At 49.8% G+C, this 22,519-nt stretch overlaps 1 protein-coding gene across 3 annotated transcripts; it reads right to left on the reverse strand.

Annotated features, from left to right (window-relative positions):
- Positions 1 to 131: 131 nt before the first annotated feature.
- LOC113956111 (pre-mRNA 3'-end-processing factor FIP1-like) lies at positions 132 to 22,308 on the reverse strand. Of its 3 annotated transcripts, none has more exons than XM_027662317.1 (17): positions 22,138 to 22,155; positions 21,194 to 21,233; positions 20,821 to 20,913; positions 18,247 to 18,331; positions 16,990 to 17,096; positions 16,204 to 16,262; positions 15,116 to 15,226; positions 12,768 to 12,898; positions 11,896 to 12,020; positions 10,842 to 10,947; positions 9,671 to 9,869; positions 8,294 to 8,320; positions 7,246 to 7,303; positions 6,700 to 6,755; positions 5,413 to 5,617; positions 3,706 to 3,864; positions 132 to 1,356 (listed from the first exon to the last, which is right to left on the reverse strand). In XM_027662317.1, the coding sequence occupies exons 4-17, from the start codon at positions 18,256 to 18,258 to the stop codon at positions 1,224 to 1,226; spliced, it is 1,488 nt and encodes a 495-aa protein (XP_027518118.1). In that variant the 5' UTR covers positions 18,259 to 18,331; positions 20,821 to 20,913; positions 21,194 to 21,233; positions 22,138 to 22,155; the 3' UTR covers positions 132 to 1,223. The 3 variants fall into 3 exon arrangements, with proteins under 3 accessions (XP_027518118.1, XP_027518117.1, XP_027518116.1); XM_027662316.1 differs by having other exon boundaries at positions 20,821 to 20,926; positions 22,138 to 22,153; XM_027662315.1 differs by lacking the exon at positions 20,821 to 20,913 and having other exon boundaries at positions 22,138 to 22,308.
- Between the last annotated feature and the right edge of the window lie 211 nt (positions 22,309 to 22,519).

Raw genomic sequence — 22,519 nt, forward strand, 5'->3', positions numbered from 1 at the left:
TTAAGGACTCATCCCAGTGTCACCCATTCCCAGGGGGCTCTCCTGGCTCAGGTCTCAGCCCCAACACTTCACAGCACACTCAGACTTGTAAGGTTACAATACCAAAATATACAGAACATTTCAGAACCATATTATTTTAGGACAAATATTTAAGACAGTTTTAAATAACAAGTCAAAGAAAAATGAGACACTTGTGGACTCACACAAACTAAAGGGTGAGATCCTAAGGACCAAAACCCTTAAAATTATCTCCCCTGTTCTCCCCACCCAGAAACATCTCTGTTGCCCCTCTCCCCAACCAATACTAAGTCCAAAGAAACTTTGGAATTCGGCTAAATTTATTTTGGGATCTAGAGGAAGGAATTCATCGGACAGGAGTGTCGGTGATACCCAAACAGAAACGCCAACCCCACGAGGGCAAAATGCTGGGACATGGTGCTCTCTACTGCCCTGGGTTATTCAGCTCAACTCAGGAAAGAAAAAGGAAACAAAACAGGCAAGTCAAAAGTAATTAAAGAGAAACTCTTACTACAGGTCTTCATCGATTCCCACTCAGAGGTGTAACATGACAGAGCTACCTTTGCAATGGGTAACAAAGCGAGTTTGGGGTCTCTGCCCACGCTGGGTGACTGTCAGGCAGAGCAGACCCTGTGCCCAGCAGGCAGAGCAGACCCTGCAGCTCCTCAGCCATGGAGAAACCAGAGGCTCTTTCTGTAGCTATAAAGGAATTTATCTGTGATGAGACTTCACTACCACGCCAGACTCTAAGCTGGCTCTCGGGGTCTAAGTCACACTGTTCTTTGGACAATAAATTTCAAGTTGCACTTACTGTCCTATTGAAAAAGGAATGATGATGACAAAAAGGAACCAAAAGCTATTACCTAATTGTTTTAGTTTCAGCTGAAGCCATCTTCCATCAGAAACCATAGGATCTGATACACCAAAGTCCTCCCTAGGGATGTGTATGAGTAGAGTCGCTCAGTGCTTTGTAACTAGTACTGCTGTATTGTCTTGTATCAAAAACAAAAAACAACAAAAAAGGAAGTTTAAGGGCACGTGCAGCCTCAGCTCCCTGAGCCCTGTGCTGTGCCAGGGCTCCCAGTTGGCCTCTTCCCTTAGAAAAAGTAAAAAATAATAAAAAAAAATCACCCCCCACCCCAAACATCAGCAGTGCCAGGCTGGGGGCCCAGGAGTGGCTCCTCCCGAGGGCTGAGGGGGCCTGCTCACTCCTTGGTGTCCTGCTCCTCTCCCTCCTGGGCCCCGTCCTCGCTGGCCTCCTTCTCCTCTTTGCTCCGCTTGTTCTTTTTGTGCTTGTGGCGCCGGTGACTCTCCCCCTCCTCGCTCTCGTGCTGCTTCCTGTGGGGAACAGAGGGACAAGTGACACCTGTGCCAGCACAGCTCTGCCACACGAGGGACCTGCACGGACAGGGATACACCAGCAGGGCCTCCCCGGCTTTGTTTGGGATGAGCTGATCCCGCAGGTTGTGCCAACACCACCCGTGGCAGCGGCACAGCCCGGCAGGCACAGCCACTGCGGCTCCCTCCACTCCACGGGAGCTCCAGCAAGGCTGGCACAGCACGGAGCTGCTGAGAGGAGGGAGAGCCCTAAGCCCAGAGGGGTTTGGAACCTTCACTCCTCTGAACACCTGGGGGAAATCCTGGGACTTGAGGCAAGAAAGGGGTCAATAGAGTGAGGGAAATGTGGATTTCCCAATGGGAGGCAGATCCTCTTTCTCCTTCTGCTTACTCACACGTGACCTGGCTCTTCACTGGCTCCATGCTCCACAACTCCTCTATCTCCTCACCCGTTTTCCTGATGCAGGTGGAACGCTGGGATTGTTGGTATAGGATTTCTGTGATGTGGGAGGAATCCCAGGCAGCAGGGGCTCGGACTGGGCCCTGGGCGCAGTTCTGCCTCCCATCAGGGGAAGCGGGAAGGTGGGAGCTCTGCTCTGGTCCCTCCTGGGAGGAGATTTTCTGCTGCTTCTCCAACACACAATTATTTCTCCTCACAGGCTGCAAACCAGGTGAGCTCTTGAGAGCTGAGCATGGGGTGAAGGTGGCAGAGGTAAAACACAGCACAGAGCACAGAAAAATGCAGATGAACATACCAGCACAGGCACAGCTCACGAGTGGGGACAGTGTCAGGTTAGAGATAAATCCTGACATGGCTGGAACACCGGTTTGGCAGCACAGACACCAAACTGGCTGAACCTGGCTGAAAAGCTCCTGGCCTCGAGTAACTTTCTGACTAGTTTAATGAATGGTTTCATAGTCATTAAAGTGGAAAAAATAAAAGGAAAAAATCAACACCTTCAGCCACCCCGTGGACAATGTGTCAGTGGGTTGTGCTGGGACAATGGGACTGGTCTTTAATACTGGAACCAGCGTCAGTGATTTCCTACAGACTGGGCACTTTGCAGGGAGCTGGAAACTGCAACCAGAGCCTTTCATGTGCCTGCAGACGCCTCACCAGGCTCAGAGCTCCGTGTGCCTCAAGCAGGGACTCTGACATGCACCCCAAGTGGCCTTAAACACAGTATTGCTCCCATTTCTTTAGCTCACAAACACTGCTCATCTCACTGCTTTGAGTCAGAGGGAGCATCTGTGTGTGGTTTAGGGAGCAGAGGAAAAATCTCCCGGTTCCCACTTTGCGCCCCAGCCCAGATCTGCACATGGTGCTCTCAAGCAGATCTGCCCCTGCTTGGGTGAATTTTACCCTGTTCCCAGAATCCCAGAATGGTTTGGGTTGGAAGGGACCTTTAAGATTATCGAATTCCAAACCTCCTGCCATGGGCAGGGATTCCTACAGTGAGGTTTCTACTACAAGGTTTCAATTCTGAGTGGAGGAAGCTGAGAAATATCCCCTAAAGGCACTGGCATGTTCATCTGGTACCAGCCCAGCTTCCATTTGTTCTGTATTCAGAACAAATTCAGGTGGTCCTGGCCTTTCTTCCCAACACTTTGTTTCCACCCCTTCAGTCATCAGTCCTTCCCTGATAACTTCCTCATCTCCTTAGGGATGAGAACAGCCTTTTACTTCCATCACTGTGCAGGAGTTTCTGTGATACCAATTTCAAAATAAGGGTTATCACCCACAGAGCTGACCCAAATTTCATCTAAAAGAAGGCAGTAAGTTGAAGCATCAAGCAAAAGGAGCAAGAACAAGTCTGCTCAATCCATTACCGGGATGTGAAGTGACACAGGACCTGAGCAGAGAACCTGCCTCAGCCCAGGGAGCAGAGCTGCTGCTAGAACAGTGCTCTCTCAGGAAGATCATCTGTTGCAAATACATTTTGTCCAGAAAAACTGTGATTTCAGGACATCTGGCTGTGCCTCAGCAGTGTCTCACCTTTGTGCAGCCCATCACCAGCCTCGCTGTCAGGCGCTGGGCACAGAGCTCTGATCACACATTTCAGATTGCAGAGAGCTCTGCCCTTGTGCACAAGAGCAACACGACCCACAGCACAGGTCACCCCTCCTCCACTCCTCAGTGCTGCCTCTCTGAGAACTCACAAGCACTGAGGGCTCCTCTCCTGTTACAGATGTTTCCTCCTCCCGAAGGCTCTTGCCCTCACCTGGGGCATCACCTCTGGGGACATCAGCAGCTCACAGGATGAGCCACGGCGACACTTCACCCCGAGAACATCAAGCTCCTTGTCCGCAGCCAGGAGCGTTCCCATCCCATCCCATCCCATTCCTCACCGCCGGGAGGACTTGTGCTTGGAGCTCTCCTCCTTGTCGCGGTGCCGGCGCTCGCGGTGCCGGTCCTCTCGCTCCCGGCTGCGGTCGCGGCTGCGCCGATAGTCGCGCTCGAAGTCGTAGCTGCGCTCCCGGCTGTAGTAGCGGTACCGCTCGTCGTCACTGGGGGGAGAGAGCACAAGTGAGGCACAGGAACACGCCCCTCGGACCGCACCGTGACCCTCCTCACCGACATCTGGCACCTCGCACTCTACCCACAGCAACTGGGGGTGCTCCTGAAAAAACCTGCAACAGGAAAACAACACAAACAGGCTCCTCTTACCACTCCGCTTCCCCTGCTGCTGGGTTTTCCCTCACCACACCAACACCCCAGAAAATCTGGAACTCTTTTCTCTGAGTTGGACTAACGGGCTGTTTTCTTCTGTGCGCAGAGCTGAGGTGGTTCTTCTGCCTACAAAGCATCTCATTCCATCCCCATACAGGAGCAGGTACGTGTTACCCCAAAATGAGACACATCCCCCATCCCCTTCCCTCTACACCTCAGAGTCCATGTGCAGTTTCTGAAAGCCAAAATATGAAGGGTTAACAAGTCCCTCTGGGAGAAACAACATTCAGACTCTGACAGAAAGGAAGTCCAAACGTTGTCCTAACACTCCTGGGAACGAGCTGGACAAATAAACTGATGATCTGGGACTGCTCCCAAGGAGCACACCGAGCACTGCCACTCATCCTGTTTTGACAGGCACAATCTCAGCTCCAGAGTGCTCCACATCACCCAGAAATGCCAACAATGTGCCCAGGAGTGCTGATCCCAAGCCTTGGCTGCCCAAGGACCTGCTCAGGGAGTGGGGGACTCTGAGCTCTTCCCACTTTGGCAAATTTGCCATCTGTTGTGTTCCTGCCCCTCCCACCCACAGTGACCACAAGCTCATAAGTTTAAAAAAAAGAAAAAGGGAAAGTAAAAGAAAAAAGCTCAGGAACAAGCTGCCCTGTTTGCTCCCTCCCCAAGCTGGGAAGGTCCCCAGCAGGAAGCACCCCATGCCAGGAATGCACATTCTGATCATGTTTTGAATTATTATTGGCATTTCTGGGCCTGCAGAGCACTGGCACTGCTGGTGACTGAACATCCAAGTGATGGGTTTGGTTTAGGAGTCCGTGCTGCCCAGCCTCCAGCTCAGCTCTCCAGGTCAGGGAGGCTCCAAGCCTCCTCTCCTTTCCCCAATGCTCCCAGCACTGCTGTCACCCGAGGGCACAGCAGTTCCCACCGAGGTGGTCTCTCCTGGCTGCTCCCAGGCAGTGGCACTCCCTGCCCCAAAGCCTCTCCAGGGGAGCAGAGCGGAGCAGGGTGTCTGTCCTTTGATCTGCCAGTGACATTTAGAGGACAAGAAGCAGCAGCTCCTGCACTTCACAGGGAGCTGTGAAAGGCCAGGTAAACACAGAGGGGCTGTTTCATTTACTGGCCTGGTGGGAGGGCAAAAGGAACTGGTTCTGCTGGATTTAAACAAAGAACCCCAACCCCAGACACAGGAAATAAGCAGTGACACCGGCTCCCGGTCTGTCCTTGAGTCATTGATCCAAAATATCCCTTCCCCAGACATTTCAGAAAATTCCACTGGTACCATCCACAATCCCACCCTGTGGCAAACCCCCTGTGGGGCTGTGGGGCAGGGCCAGCCTCCCCACGTGAGCAGGACGAGCAGCAGCACTCACTTGTTGTATTCACTGGTGGTGGGGGTGCGGTCCCGGTCCCGGTCTCGCTCCCTCTCCCGTTCCCGCTCCCGTTCCCGCTCCCTCTCCCGCCTGGAGCCCGAGTACTCCCAGTGGCTGCTGCTGGAGCTGCTCGTGCCCTTGTCCACCGTGGTCACCCAGGGAGTGTGGGATGTGGAGATGGGTGGGTAGCTGATGAAACCTGAATCTGCAGGAGAGCAGAAGCCTTGCTCATCTGAAGCAGCCACAGCATCCCCCCTGTCCCTCCCCTTCCAGAGATCCCCTCTGGCAGTACAGCTAGATCCAAGGACACAATGGCCTCTCCTGTCCTTTCCCTTTCCCTTCCAGCAGTTTGCTAAGAGCAGAAAACCTTTTCCCCGAGGCAGACACAGCAAGAGCAGGTAATCACAGGCAGTGCTGCACAACCTCTGCTAGCCCTGGGCTCTTGGCCTCCTGTCTCACCTCTCACCAGGGACCTTCTGGTCTAAGGTGGCACCTGGGGAGGGCCAGGGCCACCAGCTGTGAATGAAGGATGTCACCTGATGAGCCCAGAGCCAGGGGCTGGGCTGCTCAGCTGGGCCAGTAAGGGGGTACCCCGAAGCAGTGGCAGCTGCTGAGCAGCGGCACACCCGGAGCTCTGGAAGGACTGGCACTGCTCCAACTCCTCCTGCAGGGACACACTCTGGAGCTTCCACCTGCTCAGCACGGCCAGGAGAGGCCGCTCCGAGTGCTGGTCACTATGGACTGGGAGAGAACAGGGCACTGCTGCCAGGGCTGCCCCAGGGAGGGATCCTGCTGAAATCCTGGCACTGCCTCTGCCACTACAAAACCAAAGGAGATGGTGCCTGTAGGCAAGGCAGAGGGGGAAGTGGGTGAGGAGGGATTCAAAAGCTCGGGGAGGAGATGCCAAGCTGATAGTTGTGGATGGCTGTGCTTGTCCCTGAGGGTGGGGAAAAGGGAGAGAGTGTGAGTGAGGGAGAACACGTGTGTATACAAACAGGCACGAGGACACGGTGCTGAGGCGCCTGGGGGAGCTTGTCTGGTGCTGAAAGCTGGTCTGAGCCTCAGCACTCAGCCACAAAACTGCACCACCAGGGCTGCCCAACATTCAACTCTCCAAGCACTGCCCAGTGCAGGCAGACTCAGGGTGTGTTCCTACTGACTGGGATCATCTGGGGCACAAGCAAGAGCCTGAAGTTAAAGCAAACCTGCTGCCTGCCAGCTCAGAAAAGCCTGCACTGCCAAGGACCAGAGGAGAGAGAGCAGCAGTCTGTTCTGGGCAGTGCTCACCTGCGGAGTTGTAGCCAAAGGGAGGTGGCTGCCTGTTGTTGTAGCTGGCTGGCTGGCTGGGGGAGAGAAAAGGAGGAGTTACCAACACCAGGGAGTCCTTGCAGGGATGTCTGTGCTGCAGGGTCACCCCGCTTTTTCTGGAGGTCTGTGGAACATCCTTATGGGAAAGCCCCCTACCAGAAATGCACACGGGTGCAGGGGCTTTGCCACGGCTTCCAAACATTCCATAACCCCACTGCCTGCACTGCTTCACCCCAGGCAGGCTTCCTGGGAAAGCACCCCTGCTCCCAAACGACCTGAAGAATCTTTACAGTAACAAAACATGCCATCAGCTACCCCAGATTTTGCCTAGATTGTATGGACTCCTTCCTGTGCCTTGAATGTGATGAAAATAAATGCACAGAGGATTCCTGACGGACTCTGCTCTCACTCCCGTCCCAACCCAAGACCAGACCATGAATCACTGTCACTGCTTTTTAACCTTTTCTCCTCCCTTCCTCACTCCAGCAGAGCTGCACCCCTGGCTCAGCCCAGGTGTGGTCTTACCCATCCAAGGTTGGAATGAGAAGAGCTGGTGGCGGCGCCAGAGGCGGCGGGAACAACCCTAAACAGAGAAGGGTAATGTCAGCACAGAGGCCCAGCTCGCACAGGGGAGCCACATTTCAGTGCTGTTCACAGTTCAAAGCAGTTAAAGAACCTTTTACTCTAAACAAGGCCTTGTTTGAAATGGAATCATTTTCCTTTAGGGTTGTATCTCCTCCCAAAATTCAAACCCTATGGCTGTGTTATTTCTGTGGGGGTATGGGAAGAGAAACGAAAGAAAAACTTGTTTTGCTTATAAACCTTAACCATAAGAGTCATCAAGGAGTAAAGATTAACCCTTACAGTCCTATGGAAGAAAAGTGGGTTTTGGGATGCAGATATGTCACAACTACAGCAAAAGTTTTATCGCTCCATTCATTAAAATGAGTAACTTTGTCCCTTACAAAGCACAGAATTCACTGTCAGCCCTGGATTTTCAGAGGGGCAGCACCTGGTCACACGTATTGCTCCAAGTGCTCTGCTCTACCAGCAGCTAACTGTTTTCAATGGCAAAATTTCCAGTAGAAAAAAAAAATAACAGCTAGAAACAATTCAGTCCTGAATTAGGGAGTTCAGCAGCTCTGAATTAGGGGCTTCTTGACTTATACACAAGATTAGTGTTACATTTTTTCCTTTGTTTTCAGCATCTTTGCAATGGCCTCTGCTGGAAGTGGCATTTGTTCTGCTCAGTCTCACACCCCCAATTCTGGGATAAAGGAATCCCAAGAATTAAACCATTTCAAATCTAAGTGGCTTTTGCCATGTCAAGTTCTCCATTTCATTTTTTCAAATTGTCTTCAGAGACAAAACAAGACAGAATTTATCCTTATGGATGACTATTTAGGTCCAGAATATAAGATCGAGTTCAACACTGCATTGGAGTTCGTTAGTCTTAAATTAACTGTGCTCTGAACTGGTGCCATCCTATCTCACATCACTCACTCCAAATGCTCAAGTAGGGCCACTGTGTGTTCAGAATTGCTGCTGTTACTGAAAGCAAGGTAACACCTACCTGGAATGGGACCTGGAGGTGGCAGGCCTGTGGAAATCAGCAAGGAAAACAAGTGAGGACAACAGGGGAAGCATGGCACCTCTGTGCCTCAAGCTAAACCTCAAGGACACTTTGAATAAATGTCACATGTTGGAGCAAACAGCAGCAGAAAAATTGCTGCTCCTAAGCAGGAACTACCCTGCAAACTGTATCATTTTCTCCAGTGATGATCTCTTTACCTTTATGTTATAATTTAAAATGTTGCTGCCCTCTTACACTGCAGAATTCCTTTCCTAAGTGTCAACACATGAACAACTGACTTGGACTTCAGAACAGAGGAGAACCTGCTGCAGGCTCCATCCAGTGTGTCCATCTGGATTTTGCCAATCATTTTAACAAAAGGCAGTAGGAAAAGTTACCAGGAAAAGTATCAATGAGTTCTGCAGGAGGAATCCTCCTCAGACAGAGGTTACTGCATGAAGTGCTCCTGGTGACTCCTTTGAACCTGGCCAGAAGCCCAGAGCACGGCCCCTTCACTTAAAACTGGCACTACTTCAGCCAGAAGCAACAGGGGCACAGACATGACTTATGTGGGATCAGAAGATGCACAGACTCAGTGAAAAGTGAAGAGAGAAATATGTGCCTTAGGCCATGGCCACTACATCTGTAAACTTGCACAGAAAAATGACCCTGAGCCCCTGGAAAATGCTGCAGATTTGTCCTTTTCCACTGCAAAGTTCTTTGTTCTCTCAACCATTTGCCTGGTGCTAGAAACTTATTTATACTACTGATAATTTGTTTTGAAAATGAAGCACTGCTCTGAAGTCTGCACTGGACACTGGACTCCTCTGGGAGCAGCAGAATCCCCTTGTAGTGGTAGCTGAACAGTAAAATGCATGGAGAAAGGTACCAATTTTGGTATTTCAAGGCATAAATCAATCAAGGCCTGAAAAGTTATTTGTTACAGCTGCTGTTGCAGAATTGCCTATTCCAGCATCACCTTTGAAACACCTACAATCAGCAAGAGCCAGAGAGGATCCTGACCTGAACAACCTGCTGATCTGACCCAGGAGAGCAATTCCTACATCCTCAACTTCTTGCACAGAGAAAGAGGAACCCGTTCCTTTACAGTTATCAATAAAGCAAATGGCTCAGTAGCACTGAAAGGTTCTCTCAAGGAAACAAAGTCCAGAGCTGTTTTTTTGAAGGACCAGCTGCCATTTTTTAAGTATTCAAGGGTAGATGCTCAACAGGCTGATGGAGACACTGAACAGAGCCTGGCCAGTTAAGGAGCTGTTCCCTGCCTGCTCAGCTGCCTGACAGTACCTCACCATGGAACCTCTGGTTTGCTCCAAGCCTGGGACGTCCCAACTCACGTTCCTCGGAGCGAGCACGTACCTGGAGGGTGCAGGGGAGGTGGAACAGAGGTGACTGGAGGAGGAGGGTGCAGGAAGTGTGGTGGAGGAGGCCCAGCGAGCGGAGGAGGCGGAGGCCCTGCTGGTGGAGCGAACGGCTGCTGCTGAGGAGGCTGTTGGGGCTGGGATGGCTGCTGGGGCTGCTGGGGAGGCTGTGGTTTACTCCCATGGTCTCCAAGGACCTTAGAAGGGAGAGGAATGAGGAGAGAGCATTTTAATCCCATTGCTCCTGCAGCAGGGACCTTCCCAGTGCTGGCAGGAAGCAGGCAGGGTGGTGACGCCTGGGAAGAGTGACCAATCTGCAGAGGCACCAGAGGGACCTGGAAATGCAGCTCTCAGTGCTTGTAAGGGCCAGGAACAGCCACCACTGCCCAGCAAATGCTTTCTCTCAGGCAAACTCTTGTTGGCAAGAAATAAACTGACCACAAAACCACATGTAAAAACAAAACCAGGAATTGTTCCATGTTTGGCTTTTCTTGGAGAGTTAGAAGTGGCTGGTAGGAAGAAGAGGGTTAAGAGAAGAGCTTCTGGCAGATGGTCCTCAAACCCTGCACACAGCAGCTTCCTGCAGAGAAGCCAACCAGAACACGATGGTCATACCCTGGGCATGCAAGCTCGGAACTGAGGCTAGTTTTATACCCCAGGCTTTCATTCCTTACAAGGGACAAGATCCAGTATCACAGGCCCAGCCTGTCTGAAGTGTGGGCTGCACCAAATGCTGCTGAGACTAAATGTTACTTCAAAGCAAAATGAAACACCAGTCCCAGGTACAAACCCTCCACTGCAGAACTGGAGATTCCACCCCAACAGTGGGAAAGGGAATGATCCACAGAAGAGTTTCCCAGCTATACAGCCCAAGAAATACTCTGGGAGAGCTGACGAGGAAAGGAACTCAGGCTTTGCCACTCTGAAGGGAAGACTAGTCTTTAAAGGACAAATCTGGCTCCTAGAGAGATCAAGTTTTTAACCCAGAAGCAAACTGAACCTGCAGGAGGGAACAACCCATGCGCACACCTCTGTAGGGTCAATACATCACCTGCTGCTTTGCAGGCAGGAACTGGGACAGGGAGGTCAGGAGTGCACAGACATTTGCTCAGGGTTCAGCAGAAATGCAGTAGAGTCAGGAGTTTGCAAAGGCAGCACAAAACCTTTACCTGGATGGGGTTCTCCTCCGAGGCGTGTTTATCCCGACGTCTTCCTTCCACCCTCCGAATGGTGCCTGCCTGGCCCCCGATCACATCAATGGTCCCACCCAGCTTCCTGGTACAAAGCAGAGGCACCTTTTCAGGCTCAGAGACATAAGAAGGAGCCATTTTCCCAGACTTCTCTCGTGCATTCTTTCCCAACAGGCAAACATCTCCAGAGACAGCACTCAAATTGACGAGAGGCAAATGAAAAGCCTGTTTTCACTTCTGGGAACTTCACTTTGAGCAGGGCTGAGTTTGGTCTCTCTGAAAATCCAGAAATACGATCCAAAGAATCCCCACAAACAGGTGTAATAACAGGGACTGCACACTGGGAAGAAATGGCCCCAAAGTGCTCATATGCCAACACACTGAGCAGAGCTTTAAAGCTTAAACTCAAAGCATAGAGCCAGTTCTCAGACTAAGTGTAGAGCTGGAATGCCAGGCTGGTTTCTGCAAGGCAGGTGTGCAAAAGCTGATTTGGGAATGAAGCACCAGAAGCCCCCACACCACAAAGCTCTGGTCTGTCAGGTTTCACACAGCTTTGTTTGTTCTGCAGCTTTTGATAAACCCATGGCTCTCAAAAGGGCCAAGTGGTTTCCCCAGCAGAGGTTCCCATCAGTGACTCAGTTGTTTTACCACAGTCCAGCAGCGTCACACACAGGCTCAGGAACCACCTCTTATCCACTGCCAAACTCCAAACCCACTGCCACTGGAGATTACGATCATGGGAGCAGGGATCAGCCAGGCCAGCACAAGCAGTGTGCAGGGTAAGCCCTCAGAGCTGAGGGGTTTGCCTTGCTGCCTCTGCTCCCAGAGATGTGTCCCATCAGCTGGGATCCAGGACTCCGTCCCTGCACTGACAACAGCACCAGGAGAGGTGAATGGGTAGGCAGGGGCTGTCTGCTGAACAGCTTCCCAGCTTCCTGGGAAGTTTAAAAGCTTCTGTTTGAGGCTTGAGGAGGTTCAGATGTGGCCCAGGTGGATCCCAGCTGCCCCCAGGAAGAACTTGTTCATCTCTCACCTGTTGGGAGGAGGCCCAGCCTTCATCCTTCCTCCCACCAGTGCCAGGAAGTCTGTTTTGAACTCTGTTTTGATGATGTTGTTTTCCACCTCTTTTTCAGCATTTCCTGTTCTCCCCTGCTGAACCTGTGGAAGGCAATATTTAACAGACAGCTTTAATGCTCTTCCTTTCAACTGAATGTAGAACCAGAGAGAACCCTCAGCAAAAGAAAAGGAACAATCACTGGGCTCTTGCCACAAGCCACCTATTCTTCAGTCAAGGCACAAACATTTCTGTGAACTAGTGGCCATTCCAGCCTTCCTGCTGGCCACTGTCTCCTGTTAAAAGTCCAAATGTTTAATAATCTCATATCCCCTCTCAGGTCAACACTGGAACTTGTAATACTTGCTGTACTGACAATTTGGCTGAAGTTCTGGTTCCCAGCTGTTGCCCACCAATGGACTCTGCAAAGGCTGATGGCCAAAGCAGCCTCCAAACACAAAAGGCAGCCACACAACTGCAGCACTCAACAGCAGCGAGCAGAACAGCCACGGAAGCCCAGCTCCCCTCCCTGCACCTCCTTCATCCACAGGATATTCCAGCCAGACACCCCTATTGCTGGGGAGCCTCAAAGTCAACTGGAAATTCCTTCCAGTCTTGCTGCTGCGGTGGTTCAAACCTGCCAGACAGACAGAACTGTCCCTCCCATAGAGAAAAGATTTTCATCTGAGAGACTCAATCTTTAAAGACTCGTTTCTGTATTTCTAATCACTCAGAGAACACAGAACAGTCTGGAATTGAGGCACCTTCTGCTTTCAAACCCTTCTCTCTGTGATTACAGCCCCAAGAGCCAGTTTTCCTGGAGCCATGAGCAGCAGGAACACGTCACCCACCGTGATCTTGTTCTCAGTGCTGATGGGGGGAGCAGGGTCCAGCCCCAGCTGCAGCCGCCGCTGCTTCTCACAATAAGCCTTCCATGTTTCTTCATTGAATCCATAATTAAAGTAATCAGAGAGATCAGCACCTGCCAGAGGGAGCAGAAGTTACACAGGGATTCTGCAGACTGGCATCCTCCAATTGTTCTTTAACTGCTTAAATAAAGAGCTAAGAAAACCAAGATTTTTCTAGAGAGCCCAGCTGGCAGTGCATGTCACTGTCACAGTCTGCTGGGGCCAGAGATGGCAGAACCTTGGGTGGGAGGGGGACACCATGAGCACCATGGGACACCTGGGACACAACACAGCACCTACACAGACCATGGAGAGCTGCTTGCAACTACTTCTTCACCAACCTGATTTTTCCAGACTGGTTTCTTCCCAGTGTCCACGTGTGGTGAGTGCTGGGGAGAGCACAGGAGTGACAGTTCCCCAGCTCCCAGCACAAAAATGGGATGGTGTCACAGAACCTTTTTCTTGGCAGAGCTGAGCCCACACATTCCCCTCCTGACCATCACTGCCTTTGCTGTTTGGTGAAGAGATTCTGGGGCTCACCCATTTCATGAAAGACATCTAAAGTGCAAGTTTTTTATTGATATGTCCTGGACTGCACAAGTAATTACAGTGCAGTCACAACCCTGATTAGTCATCCAAGATTGTTATCTCACACTGACAGTCTCCTGTGCAATGTGCCCATTCAGCACCAGCACTTCTGAACAACAGAGGTGCCCACAAACTGCTTTGCCAAGGATGCAAAGGGACAATCCTGGCTGCAGGAACTCCCTGAGCACTCCTCCCACCTCCCCCAGGAAGCACTACAAAGCACCTCCTGCCCCCCGGAGGTGTCCCTCAAACATCCCCCACACAAAGATATCCCTGCAGAGACCATTCCAGAACAAAGAGCTGACACAGGGCTAAGCAAAGCACTCTGAGAGTGGTTTAAGCTGTGAGGTCTAAGCAGTGAGGTTTAAGTTTATCTCCTAGGCAGGCCACTCTTCCTGTTGTACCACCCAAACATGCAAATTGCACCAACACCGACTCAGCAACACCACATTTACTCATCTACTTTATCAGCCTCTATTCCAGACCCCTATCAGCTCCTCCACACAGGATTTATTCTTCCTCTCCCTCACTCACAGGGATCCCAACTTGCTGAGCAATTAACTGTAAAGGATATAAACTCAAAAGGCTGTTGAATAACAAGCTACTTGCCATCTCCAATAAATCCAGGCCACACACCTCTGCAGTCATCTTCCCTCTACTCTACTCCCAGTGTTTTAGGGCCAGCTGGCTCTGTTTTGGTCTGGGAATGGCAGCACAGCTACAACCATTTCCAGGCTTTACCTCTGAACTCCACTGTATTCTTTCTAACCCATTTTCTTCCCATTCCCCTCTTTCTCACCTCACAATCAAGGGAAATCCCTGCAGGAGAAAGGCTACATGTTTTATTCTGCCTGCACTTGCTCCATCACAGGGAGCAGCTTTAGTGCTGGTTTGATACCCTGACAGAGTTATTAGCTCTGGTCTGTACCCTGATGCCTTTCATGTGGGCAAGAGACACCCAAACCACACCACAAACATCCTTAGAACAGCACCACTTACTCAGCACAGCAAGAGTTCTGAAAGATAAATAAAATACAGGGGCGGGCAGGGAGAAGAATTATTTCTGAGAAGAGCATTTTTTGTTTCAGGTGACATTTCACCAGAGCACATTTTATGAGCAGCACAGCAAACATTTGGATCTCTTGTCCCTCCAATTCATTTTGTGTCAGATGAAGAGCAGCAGTTCATTTGTGGCATCCTACAGCTGTCCTGCAACAGCGGAAACCTCCCTCACACCAGGGAGTGTGGGCAGTCCCAGGACTCAGATGAGGAGGAGACATGGGGACAACTCTGGGCTTGTTCTGAGACACAGAACAAGCTGCTGCACAGGAAGAGGAGAGCACAAATCAATACCCAAATCCTGATCCACTCAAATGCCTTTAAGGCCAACAAACATTACTGGATTGGTATCAGTGCAACATTTTCTGGAACTAGGGAATTAATAAAACAGATCATTAAAAAAACAGCTGTTCCCTTTAGCTAAATTATTAGAATAAATGCAGCCCAATTTTAGGGAGAGCATGGCTTGTTCAATCAGTAAATGCCACTGATTGTCTAGACAGGCATCAGAGGCTGAGCAACACTCATTGTTCCAGCTGCTCTGTTCCCTGGCAACAACAAATGGACAGAAATGACATGTGAAATTAAAGAGAGACAACTAAAACTGCAGAAAATATTTATCACAAGGAACTGTGAAGCCCCACCTGGTTTCCTCCATGGCTTGTCTTCAAATGAATCCAAATCCACTTCTATAACAGGCAATCCATTTATATTCCCTGCGGCATCCAAGTCAATACCTTTGGGCTGCAATTTGGCTTTGGAGAGAGAGAAACTGTTACTACTTTTAATGCAATGCCTTTAATCCTCTCATTTGCTGAGCAAATTATTCCAGTCAAAACCAAAGAGCTGCCGTGAATTAATCCCTGGCTTTGCAGCACATAGGTAACCACAATCAACTTTTCAATAAATATACTTCAGTCACTCCACAAACAGCCAGGGTGTGCAGCACTTGCAGCTGAACAGCAGAGAAGCAAACTCAACCCAGATTGGTACTACAGACAGTAAACCATTAGATCATGCATGAAATTTACCCCAAAGGAAAATAAAATAAAATTAATTTTCTCCACAGGCAAAATATTTATATTTTTGTCCTTACTGACTGTGGACTAATAGGAGTCAGCAAAAATCTGATACAGAATCTTCAAGGAGAATTTTTCTTATTTTCTCACTCAGAAGAGAATTTATTTGGATAAAAAAAAATAAGAGAATGAAGTAGATGAAGCCCACAAAAGGACAGTCTCACATATGTGGAAGGAAAGAATCCCAGTCTCAACTTACAACAGACACAAAACTGAACGGGGGGGAAATTTCATCAGCAGAAACCTGCAGAGCTGATACTCGAGGCCAGAGTTTGTTTCTTTGAGTATCCCACACTGCAAGCAGCTCAGGACACAGAGCAGAGTTACAGTCCTTCTCCAGGCAAGCAGTGCAACAATACAGTTTAGAAATATTCTGGGTTTTCTACTATAAAGTAATAATGTACTTTTTTATAGTTTAAAAAGAATTATAATCACCTTGTTCAGCGATGGGTAATTAAATCCCTCCATTGCATCCTGGACCTTCAGACTGCCCTAGGAGCACTTACCTTTAGGAAAGGCACTATGCCTGGTTTACATAAGATGCACTGATTCTATATCCTTCCAAACAGAAAAAACCTGTGCAGCTGCTGCAGCTCTCAGTGCCAGGGGAGTGAAACATTGCAAAAGGTGAAGGATAAAAACAACAGCTGTACCTGAAGCAGATGCTCCATAGCCTCTACCCGTTTTTAAGTTTAGGTTCATAGGAGTTCCCCTATTGGAAAAGAATCACTGCGTTGGCATTTGAACAAATGACTTGGCTGAAGATTCACATGCAAAATATACTCAAGCCCTGACACCCTTCAGAAGATGCTTTAGTTCACCTGGGTTTGCTATTCAGAGTCATCCATCAGAGTGAAACCAACTTTACAACAAGAGAAGGAAATTATCCATAAAGTGGAAGAACTAGAATATGCAGCAAAGCAAAGGTAAGGCATTCCCCTGAGAGGAAGGCTGCTAGCAGCAGGCAAGAGCGCTGTATTATTATTTTTATTCAATGTATATTAGGCAGTTTTAAAAAATTCCATCTCCTGGTTCTCAAATCCAGCCTCATCATTTCTGAGCCATGAAAAATCTGACAGCTGGGAATTAGTAAATCCACAGCTTTATGCAAATTCACAGCAATAGAGATTTGGGTTCTGGAAGTTTTCACAGATGAGTTAAGTGTGACTTCCTACCTTTGATTCTGCCCCATGAAGCAATTTGTAGGTTAATTTTCCAGCAGCAGACCCATGAATTACCATTCCTATTTTACAGATGGATTCTCCAACAAGCAGTTGCAGGACAGAGTTGCCCATCAGCTCCCAGTCCCATTCCAGTGTTCTGGCTATTACTCCCGTGTCTCCCAGGAGACAGAGCAGCTCTTGTCTCATTCCCAATTCAATCCCAACATGCTGGAGCCACCTCAGCCCCAGCATCCGACCCTGAGCAGCAATACCCACATGTAGGACGGTGCTCCCGTTTTGATGTTGCCAATGGTCACTTTGACATCGTCATCATCACTGTCACTGTCGCTGTCATCTTCATCATCCTCGCCGCTGGGGAGGGCCTGCAACAGTGCCACCACAGGAGCTCAGTGATGCACACGAGTGACAATGCCCTAGGACACTCAGCCACATCTGGGAAAGCTTCCTGAGCAGCCCTCACACCAATGGACAGAGAAACCCCTGTGTCCTTTGAAGGCATTGCCCCAGTTCTCATGGAGGGTCACGTTTCTGAATGCAGGGAAGATTTAGCTCAGGTCTAAGAATGTCACCATGTCCCTCAGCTCCTCTGCCTCACTCTTTATGAAAGGGTTAGGGCTTTTCTGACACACCTCCCTCACAGGTCCACAGTCAAAGGACATGACCACAAATAAAACCTACCAAAATATATTCACCAGGCTTCCCCCAAAAACCTTCAGGCAAATATTCTCTCACAACTTCTGTGGTAGGAAGCTGCTGAGCAGTTTGCCTTAGCTGATTAGCACAGTCAGTCCCCAGGTCCCCTCACTTTACAGCTGCTGATTTGACCCCAATGCAGCCCCAGTGCTGGGGCACAAAAATGAAGGAATAGGCAAGGAAGGTTTCTGGACATCTGGTAGTGCAGCTCTGTGAGATGCAGGAGCTGAATTAACACGTCACCCTACAAAAGGGCATGAGGAAGGTGTTCCTTCCCTCCCTCCTTTTCCATGGCACACAAACCCTCTGTAAGCCCTCTTGATGTGCCACAGTGGCAGAAAATAAACCCATCAAAGAGACCAGGAGAGAAGGGAGGGGAGAAGCAACCCTCCTCCTCCTCTTTCAGCACCGAGCCATGGATTGCATTCTAAGAGGTCTGAGCCTGAATCAAAACTGATTCCCAGCACTCTGGGCTTTCTATCCCAGTGTTTGCCAGATCTTACTGGCCCTTGAGAAGTCACACTGAATACTGAGCTGGAGGTAACACCATGTTCTGTTTTTCCTGCCAGACTGCAGCACCAGAGCCCTTCACGTGCCTCCCGGGTGGGCACAAGCAGAGCTCACACCAGAGTCCCTCCACACTCCTCAAGGCAGGCTGACAAGAGAAGTGTTGCTGGCACTGGGAATGGCTGTCAGTGCATCCTGACACTACAAAGATAAGGCATTAGGCAGTCCCAGGATCTTTACAGCTCATCTGTTTCTCCAGGAGTGTGGAGCAGCACAGCCCCACCCTGTGCACCGTGGGCTGGGGACACGTACGTGCTGGGACATCTCCCGGTCCTCACTGTTGACAGGCCGGCTCTCCTGGGGAGCATCCTGCAGAGGATGAGCAGATTCTGCATGTCTGGGAACACACAAAACAAAGTGACCATGACACAGAACAGCAGGTGGACAAGCCCAGCCTGGAGGTTCACAAACAGTTCTAAAACCTTCCTCCAGGTTACTTTCATGTAACACCTTATTCATGTCCTGTGTTTGTTCCGCTGGCACCCAGCTCAACTACATGGCAAAAATTCCATCCTCCTGCCTTGGTTTGGATTTGCTTTTGCTGGAAAGAATCAGTTTCACACACCCAGAGAGCACCTGACAGCACTCCACAGCTAATGTGTAAGTGGCAGGTACAACAGCTTCCAGCTTTGGTCTGGCACAATCACAACTGAGAAGAATAAGACCATAAGAAGCAAAATTTCCCCTCACCCTTAAGGATCTCATAATTACAAAAGTATTTAGTAAGCAGCAAGGGCAAATGTCCCAAAAAGTGAGGAAAAAGTGATTTTAGTGTGTCTGCAAATAGTTTACAGTAACGAGAAGTTAAAATTCCATGAAGAAAAGACAGATAATTATCCACTCAATCTTCCCGCTCATTACAAATTAGCCCTAATGCAACAATGGCCAGGTTTGGATTTACCTCCAAATAAAGAGTTTGTGCAAACATTAACTATTTACTGCATTGGCCAAGCAAGAATGTCAAATTGGTGCACACATGCTAGAAAAGAGTATGCCAAGTGTCACAGAACTAAAATACAGAAAGAGATCATTTGTCTCTAATGTCATAGATAAAACCTGGTAGAACTTCATAACAATTCTGACTTTTCAAGAGAGACAATCAGAATAGCCCAGAAAACCCAGTTCTCCACGAGAGCTTTGTGGAGATGTTGATATTTAAAATCCCACATCAGACAACAAACATACACAAGACTGTCTACAAAAACAAACACAGAATCCAAACACCGGTCACATTAAAGCCACAGAATGGCAGGAAAGGAGACATCAAACAAGCCAAAGTAACACAACTCAGGAGTTACTGAGCATAAAACAAAGAACAAACAAACAATTTGAGCAGTAACTGAAGGCCCATTTTGGAAAAGCCCCACATACAAAGAAATTCTTCAAGCCAAGATCAAAAAGAAGGGCTGAAGGCTTTGCAGCTGGCCAGGGAAGGTCCCGTGGTCACCATGTTCCTGATGTGACACCTGCAGACACTTCCAGGTATAAAAAGCAGCCAAGATGTCAGAGGGAAAATGAGCCTCCAAGTATTTCCATGCTGCAGACACAGGCTGGGACAGGAGGACCAAAGGATGGGTCACTGGAGAAAACCTCTCTGATGGAACCAAAACCTTTCGCCCAATCCAATCAACTCTTGACATTGACCTCAACCCCTGAATTTCGTTAAGAATCTGAGATGACTGTGACTCCTGATTTCAGGAAGAGTGACAAGTATTACCTTTAGCTTCAAGTCACATGAGGGATCTGTGGGTGTGCATTAAAATTTATGAACTGGAGTTTAGAGAGACATTTGCTCCCCAGCAGCCTTTCCCTAACCTGTTTGCTTCCCAGGAATGAGCCATCCGGCACCACCTGCACCCAGAAAAACCTCCCGGCCTTTCACTGCCCCAGAATGCCAACATCATCCTGGGCACTGCTGCTGTGAGAGCATCCTGCTGGCGTCCAACACATCCCTGAGGCTTGGGGATGTTATAGGACACTGCAGCCCAAACTACACGGATCTCTGCTCCATGGCTGGGGACAATCACTCCAGATAAACCAGCAGAGCATCCCTGGAGCTGCAGCCCTTGACAACAGAGCAAAGAAAGAGTGTTTTTTCTTAAAACACCCCCCAGCTCTTCATTTAGGGAGATTCTCATTGTGCAACAAAGAAATGGGGAAAAAAAACAAAAAGAGGACAACAAAAAAAAAAGGAGAGCTAACAGGAGCACTAGTACTTCTCCTTCCTGCATCTTATAGTTATTGAAGGCAGTTGCTGGAAATTCAGATTTCTAATCCTTCTTGTGAAGTAAAATTCCATTCAGATGAATCTGACATGGAACAATAGATTTATGCAAATCAGGAGTAAATTTCTGTCTAAAAGTTGTTCTTTCCCACAAAGCTCATTTGATGATTTTAGGTAACAATTTACTGAGTTTTTTAGCACTTGTTTGTTTGCACAAGTTTTCATATTCCTTAAGCACACAAGTAGGACAGCATCCATAAAAATCCCAGAAATTCTAGACACTGAATCCACGACCACAATAAACATTAGACTGAACTTTGGCAGGTGCTGAGCACACAGAAGTCCAGTGAAGATCATGTCTTCTGGAAAATGCTCCATTTTAAAATGGCAAACAGATAATATTGTGCTGAGAGAAAGCTCCAGAAAACATACAGCTGCAAATAGAGGGGAATTATGACCCAGGACAGACAATACTTTACACACACAGAAACCCAAACTGATCATTGAATTTATCTCCAAGTCTTACCCAAACCACACACTTTAGACACCTCACAGAATGTGCTGATTTGATCATGTCAAGATTTTAACCCAAGATGTTTTACCTTTTCCAGGCTAAAGCACAGGCCACAGTTTCACCATCGCCAGACCAGCACAAAGGCCAGTCCTCAAGGCATCATTTTTCCCAGGGCATTAAACTGGAAAACAGATCTGATTTAAAACTAATTGGTGAGACGAAAAAGGGGTAAAACTTAGTTTTAAATCAAATCAGTTGACTGAGCCAGTCCGCCTTCCACATCCATAAATGTGTGCCAGCCGACCACGGTGGCTGAGGAGGATCCCATGGGATGGGGAAAGCACAGGCTGCTGTTCCTGGCAACAGCACCAGTCTAAAGCACTCATGAAGCTCTGCTTAACAAGTCTTTATCTTCTTTGTAGCACTTACTGTTAGAGTGAATAAATAGCCTCTGGACTCACCCAGAAATTGGTCCATCTTCTTGCTTACCAGTGGTGTCATCTGCAAAAACAACAGCAAGAACAAAGAAATTATTCAAGTGAAAGAAAAAAAAAGGTAAATTTAAGCACAAAAGGCATCACAGGTACAGAAATACCTCCTGGTGCCAAGGCACCATAACCCAAACGCTCTCTTTCCAACAAAGTTCAACTAGAAATGGAGCAACTAAAAATAAACCCAACCCAACAAGCAACATCCATCTGCAGAGGTGATGCCTCAGCCAATGACACAGAACAAAATTCAAAATATACATCTAAAGTCTGAGAGAGTAGAGACAAACATCACACAGGAAGATATGAAGGTCTTTATACAGAATTGTAACCTGCCAGGGAAGAAGAAACACAAAACCATTCATGTGGAAAGCCCAGGGGGAGGACAACAGGGTTTCAGTAAAGTCCTGTGGTTTGCCCTAGACACAACGGAGCCCTGTTAGGCCAGAAGGTTTGGGCGATTAGAGAACTGAAACTCCAACAAAAGCACCTCGTTAACCTCCCTGCACCAGTGATGGTGATAAAAGGACAATAACACACCGCTGCCCTGAGAGGGGACTGGGGACTGGGGGGTGGGGTGGGGGGAGGAGGGGGATAGCGGTCCCTGAGAGGGGACGAGGGGATGGCGGTCCCTGTGAAGGGACGGGGGGATAGCGGTCCCTGTGAAGGGACGGGGGGATGGCGGTCCCTGTGAAGGGACGGGGGGATAGCGGTCCCTGTGAAGGGACGGCGGTCCCTGAGAGGGGACGGGGGGATGGCGGTCCCTGTGATGCTCACGGGGGCCGATGCCGCTCCCTTCCCCCCGCACACCGCGGAGCCGCCCCCGGTGCCTCCCCCGGCCCCGCACGGCCCTCGCAGGCGGAGGCGGCCCTGAGGCGGGGCCGGGCCCGCCGCCGGCCGGGCCCCGCGGTACCTACCCCCGTACAGCCAGTGCTCCTCGTCCTCCTCCGCCTCCAGCGGCGCCGCGCCCGACACGGCGCCGGCGGCCGGCGGCTCCAGCTCGGTGGCCATGGCGGCCGCGGGACTGAGGGGAGCGGCGGCGGCGGGAGGAGGAGGAGGAGGAGCGGCGGCGGCCCCGCTCGGCTCCCGCCGGGCCCGGGCGCGGCGCTCGGGCGGGGGATCGGCGGCCGCGCTACGGCGCCGCCATCGCTGCTGCTGCGGCGGGAGAGGCGGCGGGACCCCCGCGGGGGCGCGCTGGGGCCGAGCACCGCCCGGCAGCGCCGCGGGGTCCTAGTGCCGCCCGCAGGGCTCCGCAGGGTCCCAGTGCCGCCCGCCCGCACTGCCCCGCTTATCCCAGAG

Source organism: Corapipo altera, unplaced genomic scaffold (assembly GCF_003945725.1).
Source record: "Corapipo altera isolate COAL_440 unplaced genomic scaffold, ASM394572v1 326, whole genome shotgun sequence".
In the NCBI taxonomy this organism is placed as follows: domain Eukaryota; kingdom Metazoa; phylum Chordata; class Aves; order Passeriformes; family Pipridae; genus Corapipo; species Corapipo altera.